The 26,045-nt window shown below is 31.9% G+C and overlaps 1 protein-coding gene across 1 annotated transcript in view; it reads right to left on the bottom strand.

Moving 5' to 3' along the window:
- The window catches only part of LOC143043838 (E3 ubiquitin-protein ligase TRIM9-like), a 100,774-nt gene extending 75,379 nt beyond the window's left edge, over window positions 1–25,395 (bottom strand). The window contains exon 1 of the mRNA XM_076216019.1: window positions 24,609–25,395. Coding sequence (XP_076072134.1) covers window positions 24,609–25,375 — 767 coding nt within the window. The 5' untranslated portion in view covers window positions 25,376–25,395. The remainder of the gene's footprint in view (window positions 1–24,608) is intronic.
- Between the last annotated feature and the right edge of the window lie 650 nt (window positions 25,396–26,045).

Genomic DNA, 26,045 nt, shown 5'->3' with positions numbered 1-26,045 from the left:
ATCCTCAGAGCTGTACAACTTTGTCCACCTTTTTTTAACTTTCGAACTTTTATATCTGGGCGTCACTGGAAAGTCTTGTTTGGACGAGGCGCGTGTTTGACGTAATGAATTTTAAACCTGAGGCCTTTTGTTATCTATTATTCATGTGTTTCTATGCCTAATACGTTCTGCTATTTATTTGTATTGTAGTCCTGTATTATTATGTTGTCATTTTAATGTTATATTTAACAATGCCATCAAAATGCGAGGTTTTGCATGCCACAAAACCAGGTTTAACCCACCATTTTTTTTTCTTTAAAAATGTCCTGTACCAAGTCAGGGAAATGGCCATTGTCATATCATAGTTCTTTTCTGTGTGTGTAACATTTTTACGTTGTGTTTCCGTTGTGTCGTTTGTTTTCTCCTATTTTTGAGTGTGAATTCACATTACTATAAGACGTGTCACGGTACTTTTCTATCCCAAATTCATGTATTTGGTTTTGATGTTATATTGATTATTCTCATCGGATGTTGTCAAATGCTTAGTCCGTTGCTGTGTGTGTTACATTTTAATGTTGTGTCGTTCTTCTCCTCTAATATTTAATGCGTTTCCCTCAGTTTTAGTTTGTTACCCCGATTTTGTTTTTTGTCCATAGGTTTATGAGTTTTAAACAGCGGTATACTACTGTTGCCTTTATGTAGGACCAACGGGGTTTTGTTAAGATATGTAGGACCAACAAGATTTTGTTAGATATGTAGGACCAACGGGGTTTTGTTAAGATATGTAGGACCAATGGAGTTTTGTTAAGATATGTAAGACAAACGGGGTTATGTTAAGAAATGTAGGACCAACAAGGTTTTGTTAAGATGTGTAGGACTAACGGGATTTTGTTAAGATATGTAGGACCAACGGGGTTTTGTTAAGTTGTATAGGACGAACGGGGTTCAAGATATGTAAGACAAACGAGGTTTAAGATATGTAGGAACAACGGGGTTTAAGATATGTAGGACCAACGCGGTTTTGTTAAGATATGTAGGACCAACGGGGTTTTGTTAAGATATGTAGGACAAACGGGGTTTTGTTAAGATATGCAGGACCAACGAGGTTTCGTTAAGATATGTAGGACCAACGGGTTTTGTAAGATATGTAGGACCAACGGGATTTTGTTAAGATATGTAGGACAAACGGGGTTTTGTAAAGATATGTAGGACCAACGGGGTTTTGTTAAGATATGTAGGACAAACGGGGTTTTGTTAAGATATGTAGGACCAACGGGGTTTTGTTAAGATATGTAGGACAAACGGGGTTTTGTTAAGATATGCAGGACCAACGAGGTTTTGTTAAGATATGTAGGACCAACGGGTTTTGTTAAGATATGTAGGACAAACGGGGTTTTGTTAAGATATGCAGGACCAACGAGGTTTCGTTAAGATATGTAGGACCAACGGGTTTTGTTTAGATATGTAGGACCAACGGGATTTTGTTAAGATATGTAGGACAAACGGGGTTTTGTTAAGATATGTAGGACCAACGGGGTTTTGTTAAGATATGTAGGACAAACGGGGTTTTGTTAAGATATGTAGGACCAACGGGGTTTTGTTAAGATATGTAGGACAAACGGGGTTTTGTTAAGATATGCAGGACCAACGAGGTTTTGTTAAGATATGTAGGACCTTCGGGGTTTGATAGGTATGTAAAACCAACGGGGTTTGGTAAGATATATAGGATCAACGGGTTTTTGTAACGATATGTAGGACCAACGGGTTTTTTTTAAATATGTAGGACCAACGGGGTTTTGTTAAGATATATAGGATCAACGGGTTTTTGTAACGATATATAGGACCAACGGGTTTTTTTTAAATATGTAGGACCAACGGGGTTTTGTTAAGATATATAGGATCAACGGGTTTTTGTAACGATATGTAGGACCAACGATTTTTTTTTAAATATGTAGGACCAACGGGGTTTTGTTAAGCGAACGTTTTAAATGTTTTATCATCCAAAGAAAATATAAGAAGCCACAAACAAAATACTCCATTTAGAAATTCCAACCAATCAAACCGTTCAAAAAAATAAATGACAATTAACATGATTAATGAAATTAATGAATGAAAAATCAGCTTTGAAACTGCGAACAGCACGCAACTAGTGTACTCGGTCTACACGAAGAAATATTAGAGATATTCGAATATAACATTTAAAAAATAATTTAGAAATGAATAAAGTGGCTTTTTTCTATATCTTGTTCTCCTTGTTTGATTGACAGGCATTATACATATTCATTTATGGTTGCAAACAATAAAACTAGCCAAACTGAGAGAGATAAAAACAATACGATACGACATTACAGAAAAAAATATACATGTATAAGTATAACATTTTAACATATACAATACAAGCATATCGATACATCAATAATTAAATGCATTCAGTGACTTTAACCTTGTTTAAGTCCCTCTATATGAGTTTTTTTTTTATTTTGTATCATAAATTCAAACATTCAGATGGAACCAGGTTGATTTCTACTACAATATGAAACACCACCCACCGTAGGAGTTCTATAGTCTCTGGTTCTTCCTTGCAAAAGTTTCATGAACGATACTGAACAAGCATGACAAGGTTCATTTTTAAAAGTCAATATAAGTACATAAAACCCGGTCAGTCATTCGGTATTGAAACGAACAAAACGCTATTTGTTTTTGAAAAACTTAAAATTACAATTTTGTATTTTGTTTTGCAATTTCAAACATTTTTATTTAATATATTTTTCACATTTCGATCAGCTGCAATGTCAACTGATTGTGTACCTTGGTTTATTATCAATGACTTTTTGAAGCTTTGTCTGACCTGAAAATGGCTATTGTTATCTTATAGTTCGTTTCTGTTTGTGTTGCATTTTAGTGTCTGTTCTGTTGCTGTTCTTCCCTTATAGTTAATGTGTTTCACTCAGTTTTAGTTTGTAACCCGGATTTTTTTTCTCTATCATAAAATTTATCATTGGTTCTTTTCATTATTGGCTATAATCTAAAAGTTATTTGTGACAATAACTATTGTTATGATGGAAACCTGATGCAAAGGTCATTGTTGGTAATCGTAGGATAAATTAAAAACACAATTAATAGGCAAAGCAATGGAATCACACAAAGTCAAAAGCGGAAGACATAACTATCAACATGAAGCAATAAACTGGTCCTTACATGTTAAAAAAAGAAAAAAATTACGTTAATGTCATCAAATCAATATATGTCAGTGCATCGCCGGCAATAATACTATTCGCAGTGATTTAAAGAGCTTTTTCTTTCTTTATTTCCTGTTACATAATATACATAATGCCTCATTTATTGTGTTTATCATCCAATCAAAGTGTGGTTGAAGATATATAGGACCAATGGGGTTTGTGTAAAGATCTGTAGGACCAACGTGGTTTAAGATATGTAGGATCAACGGGGTTTGTTGAGATATGAAGAACCAACGGGGTTTAATATATGTATGACCAACGCAGTTTTTGTTAAGATATGTAGGACCAACGTTGTTTAAGATATGTAGGACCAACGGTGTTTTTGTTAAGATATGTAGGACCAACGGGGTTTTGTTAAGATATGTACATGTAGGACCAACGGGTTTTGTTAAGATATGTAGGACTAATGGGTTTTTTGTTAAGATATGTAGGACCAACGTGGTTTATGATATATAGGATCAACGGGGTTTGTTGAGATATGTAGGACCCACGGGGTTCAAGATATGTAGGACCAACGTGGTTTAAGATATTTAGAACCAACGGGGTTTTTGTTAAGATATGTAGGACCAACGAGGTTTTGTTAAGATATGTAGGACCAACGGGGTTTTGTTAAGATATGTAGGACCAAAGGGTTTTGTTAAGATATGTAGGACCAACGGGTTTTGTTAAAATATGTAGGACCAACGGGGTTTTGTTAAGATATGTAGGACCATCGGGGTTTTGTTAAGATATGTAGGACCAACGGGGTTTTGTTAAGATATGTAGGACCATCGGGGTTTTGTTAAGATATGTAGGACCAACGGGGTTTTGTTAAGATATGTAGGACCAACGGTGTTTTGTTAAGATATGTAGGACCAACGGGGTTTTGTTAAGATATGTAGGACCAACGGGGTTTTGTTAAGATATGTAGGACCAACGGGGTTTTGTAAAGATATGTAGGAGCAACGGGGTTTTGTTAAGATATGTAGGACCAACGGGGTTTTGTTAAGATATGTAGGACCAACGGGGTTTTGTTAAGATATGTAGGACCAACGGGGTTTTGTTAAGATATGAGCGAAGGTTTTAAATTGTTTAAATCACCCGACGAAAACATAAGAAGCCACAAACACAATACTCAATTTAGAAATACCAACTAATCAAACCGTTAACAAAAACAAAAACACAATGAAATTAATGAATCAAAAGTTTTAAACTGCAAACAGCACGCAACTAGTTTCCTTGATCTACACGAAGAAATATTAGGGATATTCAAATATCACATTTTGAAAATAATTTAGAAATGAATACAGTGGCTTTTTCTATATTTTTTGCTTCTTCATGAATTGACAGGCATTATACATATTAATTTATGGTTGGACACAATAAAGCTAGTCAGAGAAAAATCCCAATCAAGCAAATGGGAGAGAAAAAACAATACGATACGACATTACAGAATAAATTATATAAGTATCACATTTTCACTGAGTAAAGATAATTTTGATAACAGTACATTACTATTTGGAATTACAGTACAAGCATATCAATACATCAATACGTAATTTCATTAAGTGACTTTAACCTAGGAGTTCCAGTATATATTTTGTTCATTCAAACACATTATCTTTTGGGGGGCAAATATGCTATATAAAGTCAAATTGTCTTTTTTAAAATCGTAAGTGCTCCATATGAGGCTTTTTATCTTGCATCTTTGATATATTCTTTGCCAGTAAAGTGACTATCATAGATTATGGTTTTCATATGGGCTAAAAGTAACAATATCCATATTCATTGGAAGATCAATATGTGTTGCTTCATAAATTCAAGCATTCAGATAGAACCATATTGATTTCTACTACACTATGACAAACCACCCACAGTGGGTATTCTCTAGTTTCTGGCACTTTCTTGCACTGTAAAAGCTTCATTCTTAAAAGTCAATATTAGTAGATAAAAACCGGTCAATCATTTGGTATTGAAATGAACAGAGTTTTTATTGTTTTTGACAAATTTAAAAACACAATTATGTATTGTTTTTGCAATTTCAAACATTTTTAATTCAACATTTTGATCATCTGCAATTTCAACTGAACTTTACCTTGGTTTACAATTGTATTATGCATGACTTTTGAACCTTTGTTTGACTTGTAGAAAATGGCCATTGTTATCTTATAGTTCGTTTCTGTTTGTTGCATTTTAGTGTTTTTGTTGTGTCGTTGTTCTCCTCTTATATTAAAAAGAAGATGTGGTATGATTGTCAATGGGACAACTCGCCACAAGAGACCGAAAAAAACACAGAAATAAACACCTAATGGTCACCGTACGGAATTTAACAATAAGCAAAGCCCATACCGCTATTAAAGGCTCCTAAATGTAAAACAATTCAAACGAGAAAACTACCAAGTTGAAAAGCATTGAGGACCAAAAGTTCCAAAAAGTTGTGCCAAATATAGGGTTTTCTGCCTAGGATAAGAACATCCTTATCATTTAGAATAATTCATACTTTTGCAACGAGTATTTTTTATAGAATGACTATACATGTATAATAGATATAAATAATAAAACCGGGGACTGACTACAAAATAACAACTGATAGATACATATCCTATCACAAGCATATAAAAATTCACAGCCGCGTTAGCCAAATCGATAAACGCACAAATTTAAGTGACGTCACATTGGAATTTCGAAAAAATTTCACAAAAAATAGGATAGAATTAGGATAAAATTCAAGATTGGGTTTGTAATGTTGATATAACACTTATTAATAACAATAAAAATTACAATACTAATAAATATCAAATTGTGGTAGCAATTAGATAATTAATTTGATCTAGCTATATCGGTATTTCTCTAAATCAAACTGTGAACCAAATATATCGTATAAATTTAGTTGAACCAAATGAACTGGATGACTAATTATCTCTACCATAACACACGAAAACAACAAAAAAATAAGATTTACAACTACAAACGATAAAACATTTGACAACATCCGATGAGAATAATAAATATTACATCAAAATAGAAAAGTACCGTTACCATGGTTACAACTTACACGTCTTATAGCAAAGCGAATTCACACTCAGCAAAACAGTCACAATCGGGTATAAGTCATGTTCGGTAATTAAACGCTGTAGAATATATGTATATCAAAAAGAAAAACAGCTGGTATTTTTTCCTCTTTCAGTGTTGAATCCTATAGATTGTAAACTTTTTAGTGATATTTCAATCCAATAAAATTGTTAGAATGTCGGTTTAAAATATTTCACATTTACCAAATATTACGATTCCCATCACTGTCTTTGTCACGCTGTCTTCCGTCTTTGCTTTCATTCATGTATTCAACCAAAATATGTCAGGTAGTTAACTTATCACCAAGATAGCTACCTAAGTTCTACAGTACGGTAAACAGATTATCTGTCATGGTCATGGGGTTGTTATTATGTGGGTGGGAACTTTTCTTAGAAACAACTTTGTAACATGTCCTCTTACAACATTGTTTACAAGACTTTAATACCAATATTTCTAGTAGACCTTATATTTATTACAACAAATGTCTTTCTTATCTAGGTGCACCACAGCTCCTTTACACCAGGAGAGAGTTTCCCATTATGCATTAGGCAGGTGCAGATTTCAGACTGTGACAAATATCTGTTGAAATAGACAGGTCTCACTTATAAACTAAATGTTTAAGTAGTTGTCTTATATCAGGTACAATTAATTATTTAATGATATTATACTTATACTTACAGATTAGGTGGTTTTCTGAAAAAAATCAACATAATTATAAGATACTTAGTATAAAAGTGATACCTAACATCCACGTATTCCAACATCAATCCGAATTAAGATAGCAAACAATCTTATTCTGTAGACTCCGTATACATACTATAAGTATTGTATTGTAATTATATTACACAATGTTGATCACATGATGCTAGTATTACTAGACTTTCAATTGCTTTACATCAATCCAATACTGCACAAATTTTGTGAAATATTAAAACATAAAGAACACCTATGATTAAATATGCTGCAGTTTATGCCACTCACATATATCAAGTAGGAATAAAATTGATTGTAATACTACAGTATATGGTACAGCAAATGATAAACTATGTCTTGGATCTATGATCAGTCCCTGGGATGTCCATTTTCTATAAGAGATGATAGGACATGTCGCTAGAAAAGGTCACCTTTTCAAGCTTGATAATATTTGAATAGGTTGGGAAACTATCAGAAACATATGATAAGGTCAATAAAGTCCCAATATCTTCGTCTGTCATATTTATTGGTGTTCCTGGCTGTGTTTAATTAACTATAAGATATGATGAATACATTTGTTGTTATGTCAGATACTCAAATATATCAGTGTGTACTGCTGTCAATAATGTTTTCGTGTAAAAGCGAAAATGGCAAATAATGCAAGATATAATTATTTGCGTTCATCAGATAATAATTGTTATACCATGTCCGAGAACAAATTTCATGAAAAAAAATCAATATTCCAGTACAGTTCTTTGGAATAGTATTCCTTTATAAAATTAAATGATACAAACGATAGAACAGTTCAAACAAAGTTATTATAATTTCTTGTTTCTAAACTAAATCAAAGTCATCATCAGATGAAGTTTATCTTCTTTTAAAAAAATCAATATATATATATATTTGTCTTGTTTATCTGACATTCACAAAATATGTTCATTAAACAATTCTGTAAGTTTTTAGCCATTTGTTTTTGCATAAAAAGGTGTATGTGTGTAAACGTATATATAATATTATTGTTTAATTTTGAGTAACAGAGGGCATCAGGTGAGATTATTAATGTTCTTACTGATTTTACCCTCTTCAGATAAAGTATTTATTATTCTTATATTATATCACACTTCTGTGTCCATTTAATATGACTTTTGCAGTATATTTTTCGTTTATAAATTTGAATAGGAGTACTTACTCACAAGTTACTTCTGTCCTGAAATGTACACAATTTAGAGATAAAATTATATTTGTAAATCAAAACACATATCAAAGTACCTAAGACAAAAATATAAATAATAGACACACATATGTTTGTTTTGTAAAAGTATGGTCTATTGTTATTTATACACACCGATGTGATCATACCATTTATAGTTTCCTTAACGAGTTCCAGGTAAAAGTATTCAAAAATACAAAGCATTCGGAAAATACATCCTTCTTCTCAGTTAATAAACATCATAAGTTTAGATGAGTAAAATAAATTTTGAATTGAAATATATAATAAAAGTAGACCATGCGGAAAGCATCAAATACTACTTTTCAATTATAGAAATGATGGATCAAGAAACAATCTTTAATGTCTTTAAGTCTACCATAACCATATAGTTGTTATGCATATACTCCAAAGTTTAATACGTAATGGCAAACCTGTTTAAAATCATTGTATTGAGACTAGAAAAATTAAGAAAAGTAAACGTGAACCATTATATATAAATAAAGGGGTGTGTCAATAAAAAAAATATCGATCATAAGAGTTAGACATATTCCAATATTGTTCAATGTTTCTGTTTTAAGCATTTAAACGTTTACATTGATATGTGTGTACTTATTTAACATAATGCAAAATTCAACCAAACTAATCGGACAGAACAAAAGAAAAAGTCATATTGAATAAAATGGGCAAAAATAACTAAAACGGACATAAATCGATATAATTATTCAACAGGCATCTAGATCCCAATTTTAGTTCGTCCTTCAATTGTCAACTTCTCAAAATTCCATTAAGAAAACGAATCAAAGTGACAAACAATGTCATCACATTACTTCCAGTATGGAGAGTTGACGGGGTACGCTTCTCCTGACATTCATGCATTACCAATAATGCGAGTCCATACCCAGTAAAGTATGTCACAATATATAAAATTGCAGTTTAGACATCTTTTCTCCTATCGAAAGATCTTTAACTACGATAAAATAGTTCCAATAAGGTATAATAAGACATAAACAAATCGTCTCGGTTAACGAATTCGTGATGGGGATCACAAAACTTCTGCTGTGCATATCTTTAAAAATCACTGTCGAAACGTTCTTGTGTAACGAGCATCGCCACCTCCCCCTTGCAAGCTCATAATGACCTTAAAATGAGAACATGAACGAGCGTGACATATACTTTGATAAATGTCAACGTCACAAGATGCGACAGACAGGTATCGATATTTAAATTGATAAGCTGTAAGTAGTCCCGAGGTAGGGAAAAGAGGATACAAAAACCATATTTCATATCACACAAAATACATATATTTGTTATATGTTTTATTGTATAATGAATTTTACACTTGTACTTTGTTTTTTTGTACTCTTCCGAATAAAACTACATAACATCAAACTTACTTGCATCTGTTGCATCTATATCGGTATTGTTTAGCTGTTGTTCTTACTCTGTAGTATATATTCTCAGTGGGAGGTGTCTTACTTTCATAGCATTTTTTTATATAAATATTTTAACCTAACTTCTTTTTTGATAACTCACCTTCAATTTTGCTCAAACATTTTGCTCTAAAATCAATATCTGCGCCACAATTAGGCAATGTTTCAAAAGTATCATTTGATGTCTTTGATCTCTTTTCTGGACAAATTTTCATCATGAATACTTTAAGGTATAATATTTTGAAAGCTTAAGGTAGATTCATGGTATACCACCATCTTGAATTGTACAATCACAATACAAAATCGGTCTAGTTATTTGCCCAAATCAGCAATTTTGGAAACACATTTGCAATCTAATGGTTAGACTGTTTATTTATATAAAGAAAACTTGTTAATTTATTTGATTATTCAAAATATTTTAACAAATATCAATCTTTTTGGTTTTTAAAATCATTTTTTTTCAAATGAGCCACTTAAGGGGAGGTAACTCTTTTAGTACAAAATTTATACTGGGCTAATAGGGAAATTTTTTTTTTACTTGTGGCAAGAAAACAAGTTCGGTGACATCATGTTTTCTTTTTTATTTTCTTAAAAGATATTATGAAACCTATCTTCTGACAATTTATTTCAAAATTCTATCTCAAGGATTTTTTTTTATGCACTCTAATGTGTTTTTTCATGAACAAACTAACCAAATTTAGGCAATTTTCAACGACTCATAGCTTGAAAAATAGCTCGGTGACCCATACTTTTTATTATATTTTTGAAAAAAGCATAGTAAAATCTTCATTTTGGCAAATTATAAGAAAATTCTGTCTCAAAAAACATTTACTTATGATCTACCTTAACAGAACGAATTACATATATTAACAGTGTTTATGCATGTCGTGCAACATATGAGTCTTATCGTTCAAAAGTAAAACCATATGTATATTCTAAAACCAACGTCGCTTATATTAGATGGTTACGTGCAAAACGAGAACCAATTTTCAACATTTGAAAATGCCTGTACCAAGTCAGGAATATGACAGTTGTTGTCCATTCGTTTTTTATGTGTTTTTTTTTCATTTGATTTTGCCATGTAATTAGGGACTTTCCAATTTATATTTTCCTCTGAGTACAGTATTTTTGTGATTTTACTTTTTAATAAAGCAATTTACGGTACTGCCAAATTACTGAACAGTTTTTAGGGTTTGTTATATAAAACTAGCAGGTCTACAAGAGAAAGAACCAGACAGTAAAGGCAGTATATTATACGCGCGTTTTGTTTATATCACACTCATCGGTTCCGGAAGAATCAAAACCAATTGAACACAGGATAATTATAGAGATCAATAACAGTACAACATGTACAACGTAATCTTATATATAAATATAATTTCGGAAGAAAAACCTAGGTATTTTTATATTTTGCATTATTGAAGCAAAAGTCAAATCCACAGTAGAGATGAACATTAAAAACGGGAAAAATAGTAACAACTTTGTTAAATGTTTATTACAAATACCTACCTGACGTTCTCCTGAGGTGTCTTGTTTTCTTCTTTTTTGACCGTTTCTCTGAGAAGAAATTATGATCTTGTCAACAACTTCATTCTCATCTTATAAGTGCGTCAAAATTGTAAATTAATGTAAAATCAAATAAAACAGTGTATTTCTAAATATAAACAAACCGAATTAGCTATGTTAAAATAACTTAAAAATTACGCAAACCAGTTCCCAAACTGCATTAAAAGTACTGTTTTGTTTTTGTTTTGCGTCCGTGTACATTTACGCCAAACATTTATCATTTTAAAATGAAAAATAAATTTTCAAATTGCTCTGCAAATTTTAAATGTAGTTGGTTTGAAAATTGTAACAAAAATCTATTGAAATCACTTTCGAAAAAACATTTTCTCTATGAGATTTGAAATTTGTTATTTTCATGGAATTGTATTTTTGATTTTACGAAGATATTGAAACAAATAACAATAAGTTTGTGTTAAAAATGATTTTATTTTGTCAAAAGTTTAAATATATTTAAACATTTGGATTTGTTTGCTTTAGAAAACAAACCAGATTTCAATTTCATTCTTACATGTAAAAGCAAATATTGAAAATACTGACCTTAAGCATTTTTCAATTTAGTTTACAATATTGAAAAATGAAAAATGCTCTAACGTGGAGCATTTTTCAATTTGACTTAAAATATTGAAAAATTAAAAATGCTCAAGCATGGAGCATTTTTCAATTTGACTTCAAATATTGAAAAATGAAAAATGCTCCAACGTGGAGCATTTTTCAATTTGACGTTTGATATGGAAAAATGAAAAATGCTCCAATTTTTCATGTTTCATTTTACTGTGCAATATTCAAATTTGAAAAATGTTCATTATTTAAATGTGTAATAATATGAACGAAAATGTAATTTGTTTCAAAATAGGCGTTTTAAATGTTTAAATTGTTGACACTTTTTATTAAATGTTTTACTATTTCCGTTTTCTTTTTTCTAGTTTTAAGCGCAATATATCTTGAAGATCTTTTTAAGGTGTGTGTGTGTATGTGTGTGAACTATGTGTGATATCAACAAATACCGAACAAGAATGGTACAATGACAAGTACGATAATGACCACCAAAAAAAAATCATTCTTTCTATTTATCTATATATCTAGCTGTCTTTGTAGCTACATGTTTTCATCTATCTTTCGATATATCGATCTGTCATTCATTGTATATATCAATCTGTCTATATATCTGACTTTTGTTTTTCTTTGTCATGTCTTTCTTTGAATTGTCGGGGTTGAAATCTTTAATTTAGTTCTCTCGAAGTGAAGAAAGAAGTCATTTGTTTATATACATGTACATGTTGTAAGGGGACGACCATTTGATATTCTGGGGGGGGGAGGGGGGGGTGCAGGAAAATTTTGATCAGCCTTGATAATCACAAAATAAATGGTTTGTTCTGTGGTAGTTTGAAAATAAATTACCTGACTTGAAATGTATAGAAAATAAATAACTCAGCAGTTCTAATCGAAAGTATGAGATGGCACCAGATTCTTCATAAATTCATCTTTTTTCCCCAAAAACAATCGGGAAACACTTCCCAAATTTTTCAATCACAAAAGTATAAATATTATTTAAATATACTTGAAATGTCTGAAAATTGGTTTCATTTAACTTGAGGTATATTGTCTCAGGAAACCTTACCTCACTTTTATTTTAACAGGGCCGTAACTACATGTAGGAAATTTCAAAACCAAACGCTTGTCTCCATATCAAATTGTGTTCACAGCATTGCAAGCAGAAAGTTCTGTTTTCCCTCAGACTTATAGCACTGATTTTTCGGGATCAATGTTTCTTATTTATTTGTCTTGTGTTCATTGATTGCCCTTCTGTATTCTGTTAGTGTTGCATTCCTTTTGTTATCTAGCAATTTTGTTATAAAGTTGATCATGAGTTTAAAAAAAACAGATGCCACAGACTTAACTATGTGATTTCCATTTTTGCTTTATCATGCACATTGGTCTTTTGATGTTGTCCCTAGAAACTTCAGTCTTACACTGAATTTATTCATTTCGCTTTGAGACCAAAGTATTGTCAAAAAATTATTAAAACAAAACTTCATTTTCAGATTATGAAAGGGTCTTTGGAACACCCAGAAAGCATGACTTTGCATCATTTGTTCTATAGCTTCTTGGGCCTTCAGTGGCTCCAAACCCGTCAAAAAAAATGTGCATCGCTCCAATCGGCGTTATGTTTGCCAATACATTTTAAAAAGTGCCTAGTTCTAACTAAACTTTAATACTATGTATGTATACAATACATGTATATGCAGTTGGGAATTTAAAATATTCATTTCTCCAGAGGGGTATGGTTAATCTAATTAAATGGTACATAATGACTTGACTATACTATATGTATTATTTAAACTTGTTATAATAAACAAATCATTTAAAAAATGTATGTTTTCGAATATCAAAAATATAGTGGTGAAAATGAATAATCAGTTCCTTGCTTTAATGAAAATGAAAAATCTTGCTTCAATAGTGCAGAAAATGAATAATCTGTCCTCTTAGTTTACAAAAATAAATAACCGATCAAAAACAAATCCTCCTCCCCCCCCCCCCCCCCCCCCCCCCTAGGATATCAAATTCTTTAGGAATCAAACATAAAATTGAGAATGGAAATGGGGAATGTGTCAAAGAGACAACAACCCGACCAAATAAAAAACAACAGCAGAGGGTCACCAACAGGTCTTCAATGTAGCGAGAAATTCCCGCACCCGGAGGCGTCCCTCAGCTGGCCCCTAAACAATTATATACTAGTCCAGTGATCATGAACGCCATACTAATTTCCAAATTGTACACAAGAAACTAAAATTAAAATAATACAAGACTAACAAAGGCCAGAGGCTCCTGACTTGGGACAGGCGCAAAAATGCGGCGGGGTTAAACATGTTTGTGAGATCTCAACCCTCCCCCTATACCTCTAACCAATGTAGAAAAGTAAACATGCATTAGCGCAAACAATAAGCCGTTTTTGTTCTGAAAATGAAATTAATAGGCGATGCAGAGTATATGGAGGAGCATTTATCTTAACCATATCGTGGCTGAAAGTGTCAAACTTAACATGTTAGAAAAGAAGGGAATATATTAGAATATTAGATATTGTCTATGTCAGTTTTTGTACATGCTCACGGAACAGGGTTCGCGGATGGATAGGGGTGGGGAGGAAGGGATGTAGATGTTATATTATTCTGATAAGTATTTGATTTCAAATTTGTATTTTTCTGCATTGTACAGCATTTCCCATATTTTGAATCTGTTAATGCAAACATGTTTTCCCAAGCTTACAAGATCACAATTCTTTGTCGCAACATATCAAATAAGCATCATCTAATAAAGAAAAATATGAAATTAACTTGCATGCATGTATTTGTGGTAAATTTATATTTCGAAGGATAAATGACTTCTTATATTAATTTGAAAAAATTTGAAAAAAAAAAAAATATTTGCTTTAACCGGAAAAACAAATGTAGCAAAGAATATATCATAATTATGTGAATAGTATTTCAACAAACATAAGACAGTTCCCATGAGGTTCTGTTTTATGTACATTCTATTACCTTTTATTCAATATGATTTTACATCTTTAATATGTGAAAGAAAAACGAGTATTGTCGGACAAATAGGTCGACACAAAAAATGGTCTCAGTCATTGACAATCTTCTTTTGAAATAAAAAAAAAAAAGTAAAAAAAAAAAAATCCAGATCGACACAGATCGACACAAACGTATTCCAAACCATATGCATCATGTACATGGAATATATACTAGTAGTTACATTTAAAACATGATGTGCGCATAGTGTGTGTTATTTTCAAGTTGGACCCACATACGCGGTCGTAAAATGATGACAGGCCATTTATCAAGCAAAGGAATCAACGAGTCTGAGGCTAGAGTTGGTAAAGCATTAGAGACAGTTAATCCTCGCTACCACCATTTACGACAGCAGCAGTGGCGGATCCAGGACTTTTCATTTAAGGGGGGCTCTGACTGAACTTAAAAGGGTGCACTCCAGTCATGCTTCAGTGATTACCTATATAATCAACCAAATTTTCCCCACAAAAAAAGGGGGGGCACCAACGGAAAAACATAGTGTTTTAATTGCTGCAATGATGACAGCGTATAGTACACATTGTCAACGCTTCCACAAAGCCAAGGAGTAAAGGACGACATAAAAAAAAACTTAATTCACATAGTTTTTTCACTGACACCCCCACTTTTTCTTAACTTGATTTGGGAAAAATTGATTGTAAAATATGGACATATGTAAAATCGATTTTGGATAAACAAAATTTGCTGCAATTTTACACCCCTCACCCTCTCCCACCCAAACTATTTGATTGAAGTTTTTCATCCTACATTCCGTCTGCTTTCGTGACTGTTACCATGATCGGTCATGGATTTTGCGTTTTATTCGGGACCTACAACATCTCTTTTAAATAGCCTTAATTTTTGTTTGCTAGTCAAAAGAAAGGTCAATAAAAAGTTAATATTTAATAGATAAATCATTTGTCATTGTACAAGTTTCGTGTGTGTGTGTAAAAATCGTCTTCTAGTGAGTCATGTCGCTTTTTTCTTATGTATCATTATCTTGGTAGTGTTCTTTTCTACTCCCAAATGACATGACAGAGACTTGAACCCGGAGGTTGACATAATATATGTATAGAGACCCCTGTCATCTGTTAAATACAATATAAGTGCTTCCCAAGAGACTGTAGATTATATGTTTAGTTGGGTTGTTATTTCGCTGCCGTGTAAGCGACATCTTTTTCTGTTCATATCAGTTTATATCAAATCATCGTGTTTCGATGTAATAGAAAAAAGGTATGAAGAGAATTATAAAGCCATAGTTTTAATAGAGATTCTGCTGAGAATACAAACTTACAGAAAAAGATTGATAAAAATTAACTGTCGATCTATTTGATACACAATTGATTTATAATCCTAACAGGTGTCGATAATAAAATTATCGTATTTTGTTTTTGTCAAAATCCATTGCAATTCTACTGCATGACTGATTTTGTAGACTCAGACACATGATGGTTTATAGGTTGTTATTCGCTTAGAACTTTATACCATCACAAACTTCAAGCACGTTTGTATCTGTACTATGCGTTTAGCCTTTTTAATAACTTGTTTCTTGGTTTTTATACGCCCGTCTAAAATGGGACATATTATGGTATACTGTTGTCCGTCCGTCCGTCGCCCACACTTCAGACAATTAATGAAAAAAGCGCTTCCACCAACTTTTATGAAACTTTGTTGAATTGATTATTGACTATTGACGTAAGCTCCCTTTCGATTTTTATAAATTTAAAATTTTTAGTTTCCATGTTATGAAATTTTATCCTTAAAAAGGGGTGATTTTCCAGTTTTCGGACAATAATTCAAAATTGCTTCCATCAACTTTAATCAAACTTCGAATAATTGTTTATATCTATTGACGTATGCTCCCTTTCGGTTTTTAAAAATTTCAGATTTTACGTTTCCGTGTCATGAAATTTTATGCTTTAAAAAGTTTTTTTTCTCCAGTGTTTGGACAATCACTCATAAAAACTTTTACAAAATTTTATAAATCTTTAGTGAATTGTTTATAGAATGAAATTCAAAACAGTGTGGCTGTGGTCATTGATTGACACATTAAATTCATCCATTGACTGGAACAATTTAGGTGAACGTTTGTATGTAACGACCACTGCTCACTATGTACTTTTTAAAGACACTTAAACTATGGAGTCACCAAAGGTTCTCAACACCTTAATAAAGTAATTCGAAAAACTAATCAGAAATAACACGATGTTTTGATTTATATCAATTATATAAATCAAAACATAAAGGTTTTTCCTGATTAATTTTTTGAATTATTTTATAATTAAAGGCGTTAAGAAACCTTTGGTGACCCCACAGTTTAAATGTCTATCGTAGGTACGTCGTGAACAGTGGTCGTTACAGACAAACGTTCATGTAAATTGTCCCAGTCAATGGATGAATTTAATGTGTCAATCAATGGCCACAGCCACACTGTTTTGAATTTCATTATATCTGTTGACTTACATGTAAGCTACCTTTCATGTTTTTCAGTTATTAAAATAAGTACCCTTTTGGTTTTTTTATATAATTTCTGATTTGATATTGTACAGTTGTGGAATTTTTCTTCTGTAAAAAATGTCGGAAACGGCCAAGGACATTTATTCGTTGAGAAAATTCATTTCAAACATAAGGACAAGGGGAGTATCATGGGCTTACAGCGTAGCCCTTTATTTATTTATTTATTTATTTAATGAGTCAAGTCTTTTCAACTGATTTTATAAGAAGTTTTATAGTGCTGTTTATCACTGTTCAATGTTAAGGGGATGGTTGTGCACCTAAAACGAGTTTCGTGATCTTTAATCACTTAGAGTTCTATATATGAGCCGTAAAATTATTTTTTTCAAGAATGAATTGAATTGTTTTAAATTTTTCATTTTGAAATCTTTTGTAGCTTGCTTTGAGGTATTGGTTTTCCTAAATGTTGAAGACTGTACCATGAATTATATTTGCTTACTTCATCATCATTTAATGTCTGGTGGGGAAAAAATGTTTCTCTGGTAATCATACCACATCTTTTTTTTTTATGAAATTACACTTAGTTTAGTACTCGTCAGGTCAGTTACAAAGCACGCCATTCACGAATAGAGTAAATGAATACACGGAGAGCGTGCGGCAGCGTTATATATTTTCATGTGCCATATATATGAATTTTTATAAATGTACATGTATCAATTGATGATGATAATGGGGAAACTAAGAAAAAGTAAGATAGCAACGTTTCTTCTGTATTGATTATGTTTATTGATTGCGTTACGATCAATAACAATAAATGAAATTACTGAACTATAAGTGATATATATTTCACGATTATTAAAAAATGTATTCTGACACGATGAAAGCAGGTTACGTATGGTAGCAAAAATACAAGACGAGAACCAGTTTCTCATTTTGAACAATAGGAAAGGTAGAGAAACAAGGAGCATGTTTTATGCCCAAATCACACTAGACCAATATTGCACAACGCTCACCGCGATCTAAAAGGTGAGATCACGGTACGAGCAGGATGAAGGTTTGGATTTTCATTGTTTTCCCGCTCTAACAACGATCAGTCTAAGACCTTTCCACTTTCATACCGTGATCTAACTACGCTCTCGTCAATATCGTCAACATCATGTTCCATATAAATACTGTTCAATTTAATTCCATCTAATTGTCATTTAAAATACGTAGAACTCTCGAAAACAACACAAGCATTTTAACAAAATGTACCAGAAATAGGGGTTGTGATGGTAGGGATAGATGTAGAATCAGAGGAGCCTCTGAATCGAATTTTGATCCAGTAAACATGCCGGATCAACCAATCCAACCTGAGTCACAACGTGTTGCTGGTCCATCGAGATCGAATGACGATATTTTATTGAACAATAACGGAAATGATATAGATGTGTCAAGCATGATAGTGGTTATCAGACCTTGATCAAATTTAATGGTTAAGTGGTCAAAGTTAAGTTTTTTTTATATTTGGTCTTTTTTTCTAACATATGCAATATGTCATCTTTATTTGGTGTATGGAAATATTTAATGATGTGCATGTCAGTCTGGCAGGTTTTATTTAGCCTTGACCTCATTTTCACTGTTCATTGCTCAGTGTTCAGTTTTTTTAGTTTTGGTCTAATTTTCTTAAACTATTGTCATGTTGTAAAAATGCGTGAAATTGTGAATTTTAGAATTTTCATCTTTTTGTGTCGTGTTTGGCATCAACTTTTATTTCTTGTGCGTAATTTAGTTTCAATATTTTTATTACGCTAGAAATGCGTTTTATTAGGAAACAAGATTTTGAACTATTTTTCAAATAATTTTATAAAAGACATGTATTAGTCGTTTCAGCGTTACTAGGAAATATTTATGGATTAAGATTATGTCGTGAGAATACTTTTTGATAACAATGGTCATCAACCCTTTTCTGTTTTCATTGGTCAAAAACGTTTCTATGATCATATTTTATAAAGGTTACTTTTGAAACGAAAAGGGGATAGAAATAGAGAGAACCATGTGACGCACCGGTTTGCCCCGCTCTCGATCTACGAGCAGCGGCGGGTTAATGTATGTTGCCATGATTAATGTTTTGTAAATATGCTTTATGAACTGTGATTGTTCATATACATGTTAGATGGAAAAATAAAGTATGTGAAAGTTCATGTATCCAGTCTCGTGTATTGATTTATAACTTTCCGGAATGGACCCTCTGTCATCTGAAACGGGCCTAGATCATTTTGATTGTCAAATACTGTTATTCATTTCCGACGGACTATAGAGTTAACAAAAACGAAACACACCAACAAAACAACCACATGTATATATAATCGACAACTCTAATTACGACAAACTAGGATTTTCTATTCACGTCAAATATTTAGGAAATTCTAAACGTGTCACTATAAGCAATTATATGTTAAATATATTTGCTGTATGGAAAAATTGTAAGCTGTGCACCTCTGCCTGCCAAGGTTCGGATCCTTGACCTTAATTTCATGGTTCGTGTGTTTAGTTTTCTCGGTTAAGTCTGTTTCTTAGAAACTATAAGAAAAAGGTCAATTATACTTAGTGATTTATTGTAAGGAGTACATGTATTTCTTGTTGTGTTTAAATGATCTTGGCCTAATTTTCTTGGACCATGTTAAGTTTATGTGATCGTTGTAGGATAGCTTTATATTTAGGACTATCAACATAGGAGTGGGCAGAACCTTTTTCGGGACCTCGCTATTTCATGTTTTTACGTCCATGATTTCGGAATCAGGACCCCTCCGACCCCCCTCACCATAATATCAATGATTAGTAAAGAAGTAGAGACATTTCAGCGCGTGCACTCTTGTAATTTGAGAAATTTTAAATAAAATTGAGAAAGGAAATGGTGAATATGTCAAAGCGACAACCACCCGACCATAGAGCAAACAACAGCCGAAGGCAACCAATGGGTCTTCAATGTAGCGAGAATTCCCGCACCCGTAGGTGTCCTTCAGCTGGCCCCTAAAATATGCATAATAGTACAGTGATAATGGACGTCATACTAAACTAAATAATTTTATTAAAACATTTATCGATGTTGCCGCTTTTTTATACTATTATATTGTTTGTAGCTCATCCGCTCCCATTTTATATTCGTTATGTAAACAGAAAGTCATAACTTTTTTGTTTTTTTTTACAGGGATCACGAAACTGTTCCATATCAGGCTGATAATTTTGGGCATAAAAATTAATCTTGCAAGTAGCCCTCGAAGTGGGATATAGAGAGGGTTGATGTTGAGGTTACAAAAAGGGGATGTTGGATATAGGATTATAAAAATTGGGTAATGAAATAAAGGGGACACCAAAGGTGGGATCTGGAGAACAAAAAAAGAGGAATTTATGTATAATTAGGAAAAGGCGCATACCGAGTCACTCAAACATCATTCACGTGAATGAAATAAAATTTCATATGTAATGTCGGAATAAGATTTTAGTGTTGTTTACTTTTTTTTGGAGGGGGGAGGGGCGGGCATCATTGGAAGATTTCCCATCTCTGACTCAAAATATTGATAATTTTTATCTTGTCCCTGACAGCTTCAGACATAATAATTTTGAACCTTCTATTTTTTATATAGACAATACCCTTTTCTAAAATTGAGAATGGAAATGGGGAATGTGTCAAAGAGACAACAATCCGACCATAAAACAGACAACAACATAAGGTCAACAATAGGTCTTCAATGCAGCGCGAAACTCCCGCACCCGGAGGCGTCCTTTAGCTTGCCTCTAAACAAATATATATATACTAGTTCAGTGATAATGGACGTCATACTAAACAAACTAAACACAAAAAAATAAAAATAAAAATAATACAAGACTTACAAAGGCCAGAGGCTCCTGACTTGGGACAGGTGCAAAAAATGCGGTAGGGTTAAACATGTTTTTGAGATCTCTCCCCCAATACATCTGGCCAAAGTAAAAGAGTAAACGCATAACCATACGCACAGTAAAATTCAGATCAAGAGAATTCCGAGTCCTCTGTCAGAAAACAAAAGAGAATAAACAAAATGACAATAATACATAAATAACAACAGACTACTAGCAGTTACTGACATGCCAGCTCCAAGCCTCAATTAAACTGATTGAACGATTACGTCTTCATCGTAGGAATTCCAGGCAACTCCCGTTAGGGGTTTAGTATTATACAATCATAAAGTATTTAAGAGGAGAACATAACCCGTGTCATGCCAACAACTGTTTTTTTTTTAAATAAATCTGTTTAATTCCGATGTAAAGACCCTATAAGTGAATCAATATTTAAGCCAAAATATGCAAACTTTAATGACCTGACAACAGTATAGTAACTATATCCCTTCTTAATAAGTCTGTTTAAAGGTTTTGTTATCTTCTAATGTTAATTGTTGTCGTTTGTTCATGTGATTCATAAGTATTTCTCGTTCTGTATATAGATTATACCGTTGTTTTTCCCGTTTGAATAGTTTTGCACTTGTCATTTTTGGGACACTTTATAGCTTACTGTTTGGTGTGAACCAACACTCTGTGTAGGGACCGTATTTTGACCTATAATGGTTTTTATCTTAAAAATTGTGACTTAGAAGACGAGATGTCTTATTGGCACTCATGCCACATCTTCTTATATCTAAAGAAACGTAAACTAGCTTCACATTTGAAGTTCATTTATAACTGAAATGCCACCTCACATTCATTCTAAATAATAGAAAATCTGTCTCAAAATGAACAAAGTAATCAGCAATATCAGTCTTGACAACATCAAACCTATTTTACTATACATTTACCAAATAAACCATAATATAAAAACAAAAGACAACATGAACAATTATACACCTAAGTTTTCAAAATTTCTCCTAACGACAGTCGTATCTTTAGTCGACTTCATTCCTGATTAGTTTTCCCAAAATAATGTATTTCAGTTAAAAACAGAAAAAAAAATCAACACCCTGTTCGCGGGACCAAAAAGTAACCCGAGTAATTCTGAACAGCTGAGACGATGGATGTCAAATGTTAAAGCACTATTGGTATCTGAATAGCTTTAGTAAATAATTAAATCAAAAACAGTGAAAAAATTAATGTTATCTAGATAAAAAATGACTTCAAAAATAAGCCGTATTTGGAAGGAATATATGGAGATTGGGAAAAGAACAGCTTTCCTAGGTGTTGTTTTTATCTTTACATCTTTTCTAGGTTGTCACCGAGGATATTACCAAACGCGTAGCCAGTGCATGAAAGTACGAAATTTTAATTTATTAAAAGTCCATCTTACATTTTTTTTACTTTACATTTGTGAATAACTCTCTCTTCTGTCGTTGGGGCTTAGATCACTTTGTTATTGTTACCAGCTTTGCATACTCATTTAAAAAACCTCAACTTCGTTTTCAAATCAGGCATAGTTATACCTTGATCATAACACTTATAAATGGCTCAGATCTTATATTAAATGTTTATTAACTTTTAAAACAATACTAAACTTGAGAGTAAAATTAAATATCTTTATCAATGAATTCAAAATACCAATATCTATTTGATTTAACAGATACATATAGAATATTAATAAAGATTGCATGATATTCTGTGCCACATCAGTAAAAAATTGCTGGTGCGTTGCTCTTCACCTATCTTTTCGGGGTTAGGTTATAAATGTGCATTTACGGGTTCACACATACACACATGTGTATTATATTTAAAGCATAAAAACAAAATTTCTAAAGTGTTAACAATGAATGAAAAAATAATTTGATTATCTATTTTTCAATATCTTTTATATCAATTTCTTTAACCTTTTTAGAACATTTTTCATTTTGTCAAACGATTACAAAAATCGAAAAATGCTACACACAAAAACATTTTCATTTTTTAGAACATTTTCTAAAAAATGAAAATTCAACCAATATGGGGCATTTTTCATTTTTCAATATTTCATGGCAAATTGAAAAATGCTCCAAGTTGGAGCATTTTTCATTTTTCAATTTTGAAAGACAAATTGAAAAATGCTCCACGTTGGAGCCTTTTTCATTTTTCAATTTTTTAAGGCAAATTGAAAAGTGCTTAAGGTAAGCAATTTCAATATTTTGTTCTTAGGAAGGAGATTGAAATTTGTTTTTATCTAAAGCAATCAAATTCAAATGTTTTTATTTATTCAAACTGTTGATAAGATGAAATCTTTTAAAGACAAACTTATCATTACTTTTTATATTATCCTCGTGAAATTAAATATTGTAATATCATGAAAATTACAAATTTCTAATCTCATAACGAAAATGATTTTTCAGAAGTGAATTCAACAGTTTTTTGATACATTTATCAAACCAATAAACTTTTAAATTTGTAGAGTATTTTGCAAAATCAATTTTTTCAGCTTAAAATGAAAAATGTTTGGCGTAAATATACACGGTCTGTTTTGTTATCTTTTTGACTTTTTCAAAAGATAATGATAAAAACATAGCCATGATAACAGTTTTGAGATGTTTATGTTACAGTACAATAGGATTCAGTAGGATCCTGAAACATCCTTTTATAAATAGGAGTAACTTTTTCCTATGAACTCATTTCACAGCAAAGTTTTTTTTCTAAAATTCCTTTATCTTTTCTAAAATTCGCTATATCATTGGTTTATAAAAATTCCTTCATGGTTTTGAATCTCTTTAGAGTACAGGTATTTCATGACTTTCATTCAAATTATAACTTCATTTTTGGATTATAACTTAATTTGTTGGTCAATTGTGAGTAATTATAATGACAATATTAACAGAAACCAAAATGTATTCAACGTATTTGACATGTTGTCAATGAGAAAGAAAAACAAATCATATTATAACAACATCTTTTTTTGTTTTAGTAGTTCGCATTGATCCTACTAAAAATTTACTATAAATTCAGAATGATTCTTTTTCACATTTGGATATCCATTTTTCAGTAGAAGATATTGGAATCCTGATTTGTACTGAATTTTAATTACTTAAAGTATAAATCGGAATTCTAATTTCTTTAAGTACATATTGAAATTTAAATATGTACTAGGCGGATTTTGAATCCTACTGAATTCCAATTTAAACCGTAAACATATATTTAGGATTCTATAAAGTCAACGCATAAATTTGCTTGTTTTGTAACTCATGAAATGCTGGTTATTTTATTCAATGATCCGAGAACACTGACAATTATGAATAACAGTGTATATATAGGCATTTCAGTATCGCATATTCTATTAAATCTGGAGAACTTTGATTATCTGAGATACAAGTATATAATGTAATTTTGAAACAAGACGGGGACAATGCCTTATTTATTCATCCATATGCAGTTGAAAAGAGATATCCAAAGTATATTAAAAGACAATATTAAAGACTTTTCAAAGCAATTTCATAGAATCAATAACTAAGAACAAACTTACCCAAATGTTACTTCCCCAAACAGTTTCCCTATTTCACTCTCTGCTACTGTCTTTTTTTCATATTTGACTGATGGCACAATAGGAATCTGTTTTTCTTGTATTTGATCGATTTGTGACTTTATTTGTTTTAGTTTTTGCAACAATTTCGTAGTATTTTTTATACCCTGGATGTCTTGATAAAACTGCTGCTGCTCCTTTGCCTTATCCAAAGCTGTTTTTAACTCATTGCCAACAGACAGTAAGGTTTGAACATTCCTTGTGTCTTTCTCCTTCAGTGTATTAATAAGACCTTCGACTTTCTTATCAATTATCTCTTTCAAGTGTTTGCCTTCTTCTCTTATAGCCTGGATAACTTTCTGTACATCAGCTTGATATGTATGGGTACCTTGGTTAATATCTGCTATCTTTGACTGCAGGTTTCTCATCTTCATGTCGATCACCATTTTGACCTCAGCTTTGATTCCTTCAGTTGATTCCTTGATTTCAGCAAAATCATGAGATTTGTGTTTTTTAATAGCACATATCTTACAGACTGGCGTACTGCATTCCAGGCAATAATATATAAAGTTTTCATCATGTTCTTTACAATATAGTTTAACTTCCGGGTTTATATTTGGGCCACTTAGAAATGTGTGATTCTTGCTCATCTTTGTCCGTAAATGAGATATTTTACATCCATCACAAAACAGCTGGTCACACTGTTCACAATAGTTATGCCCAGGTCCGGAAACACAAATTTCACACGTTTTAGAAGCAGCCTGGGCCATTTTGATGTTTTGTTTGTAAGTTGTTATGACAAGATTATTTAAATCCCGGTCATATACGGAGTTAGAATAACTTTTTTCCGGATCATCAATGAATTTTCGTTTAATAAAAGGTGAAAGTCTTAATTATTCCTATCATAAATCATTATTGTCATTATTGTTTTTAAAGGATTAACCGCCATTTGTTAGAAGGATAAAATTAATGTAATCAGTTGATACTGTTGTAAATTATCACTTCAATCCAATAATTTAATATACAAGTAACAATTAGTGGTTATCCTATATTTAATATGTTTTAATAGTAACATGGCAATTGATATATTTGAAATTGGGCTACATTAAAATAAGACACTGGTTTTAAATTTTGACTAAAAGATAAAATGTTGTTGCTTCGTTTACTCTACATTTATTTCAATTCAAAGTAATTTTTGAATATCGTGTAATTTACAGTGTGGCATTAAGGAATTGAAAAAGCATCGAAGTTTTGTCGATGCCCCGATGGTACACCTGGCCAACATTTTGTCATATGTATAATATATTTGGGCACCAAAGCTTTTCGCTTATGACGTTCTTATTCCATTTAAAAAAAAAAGACTAAAAATTATTCTATTTATAGGAAATTTGACCGACTTCAACTGTTTCTTTGTAACCATGTACACATGAAATAGGTAAA

This window comes from Mytilus galloprovincialis, chromosome 8 (genome assembly GCF_965363235.1).
Source record: "Mytilus galloprovincialis chromosome 8, xbMytGall1.hap1.1, whole genome shotgun sequence".
NCBI classification, from domain to species: domain Eukaryota; kingdom Metazoa; phylum Mollusca; class Bivalvia; order Mytilida; family Mytilidae; genus Mytilus; species Mytilus galloprovincialis.
The sequence above is the reverse complement of the archived record's forward strand: the minus strand, read 5'-3'. Positions and strand labels throughout refer to the sequence as shown.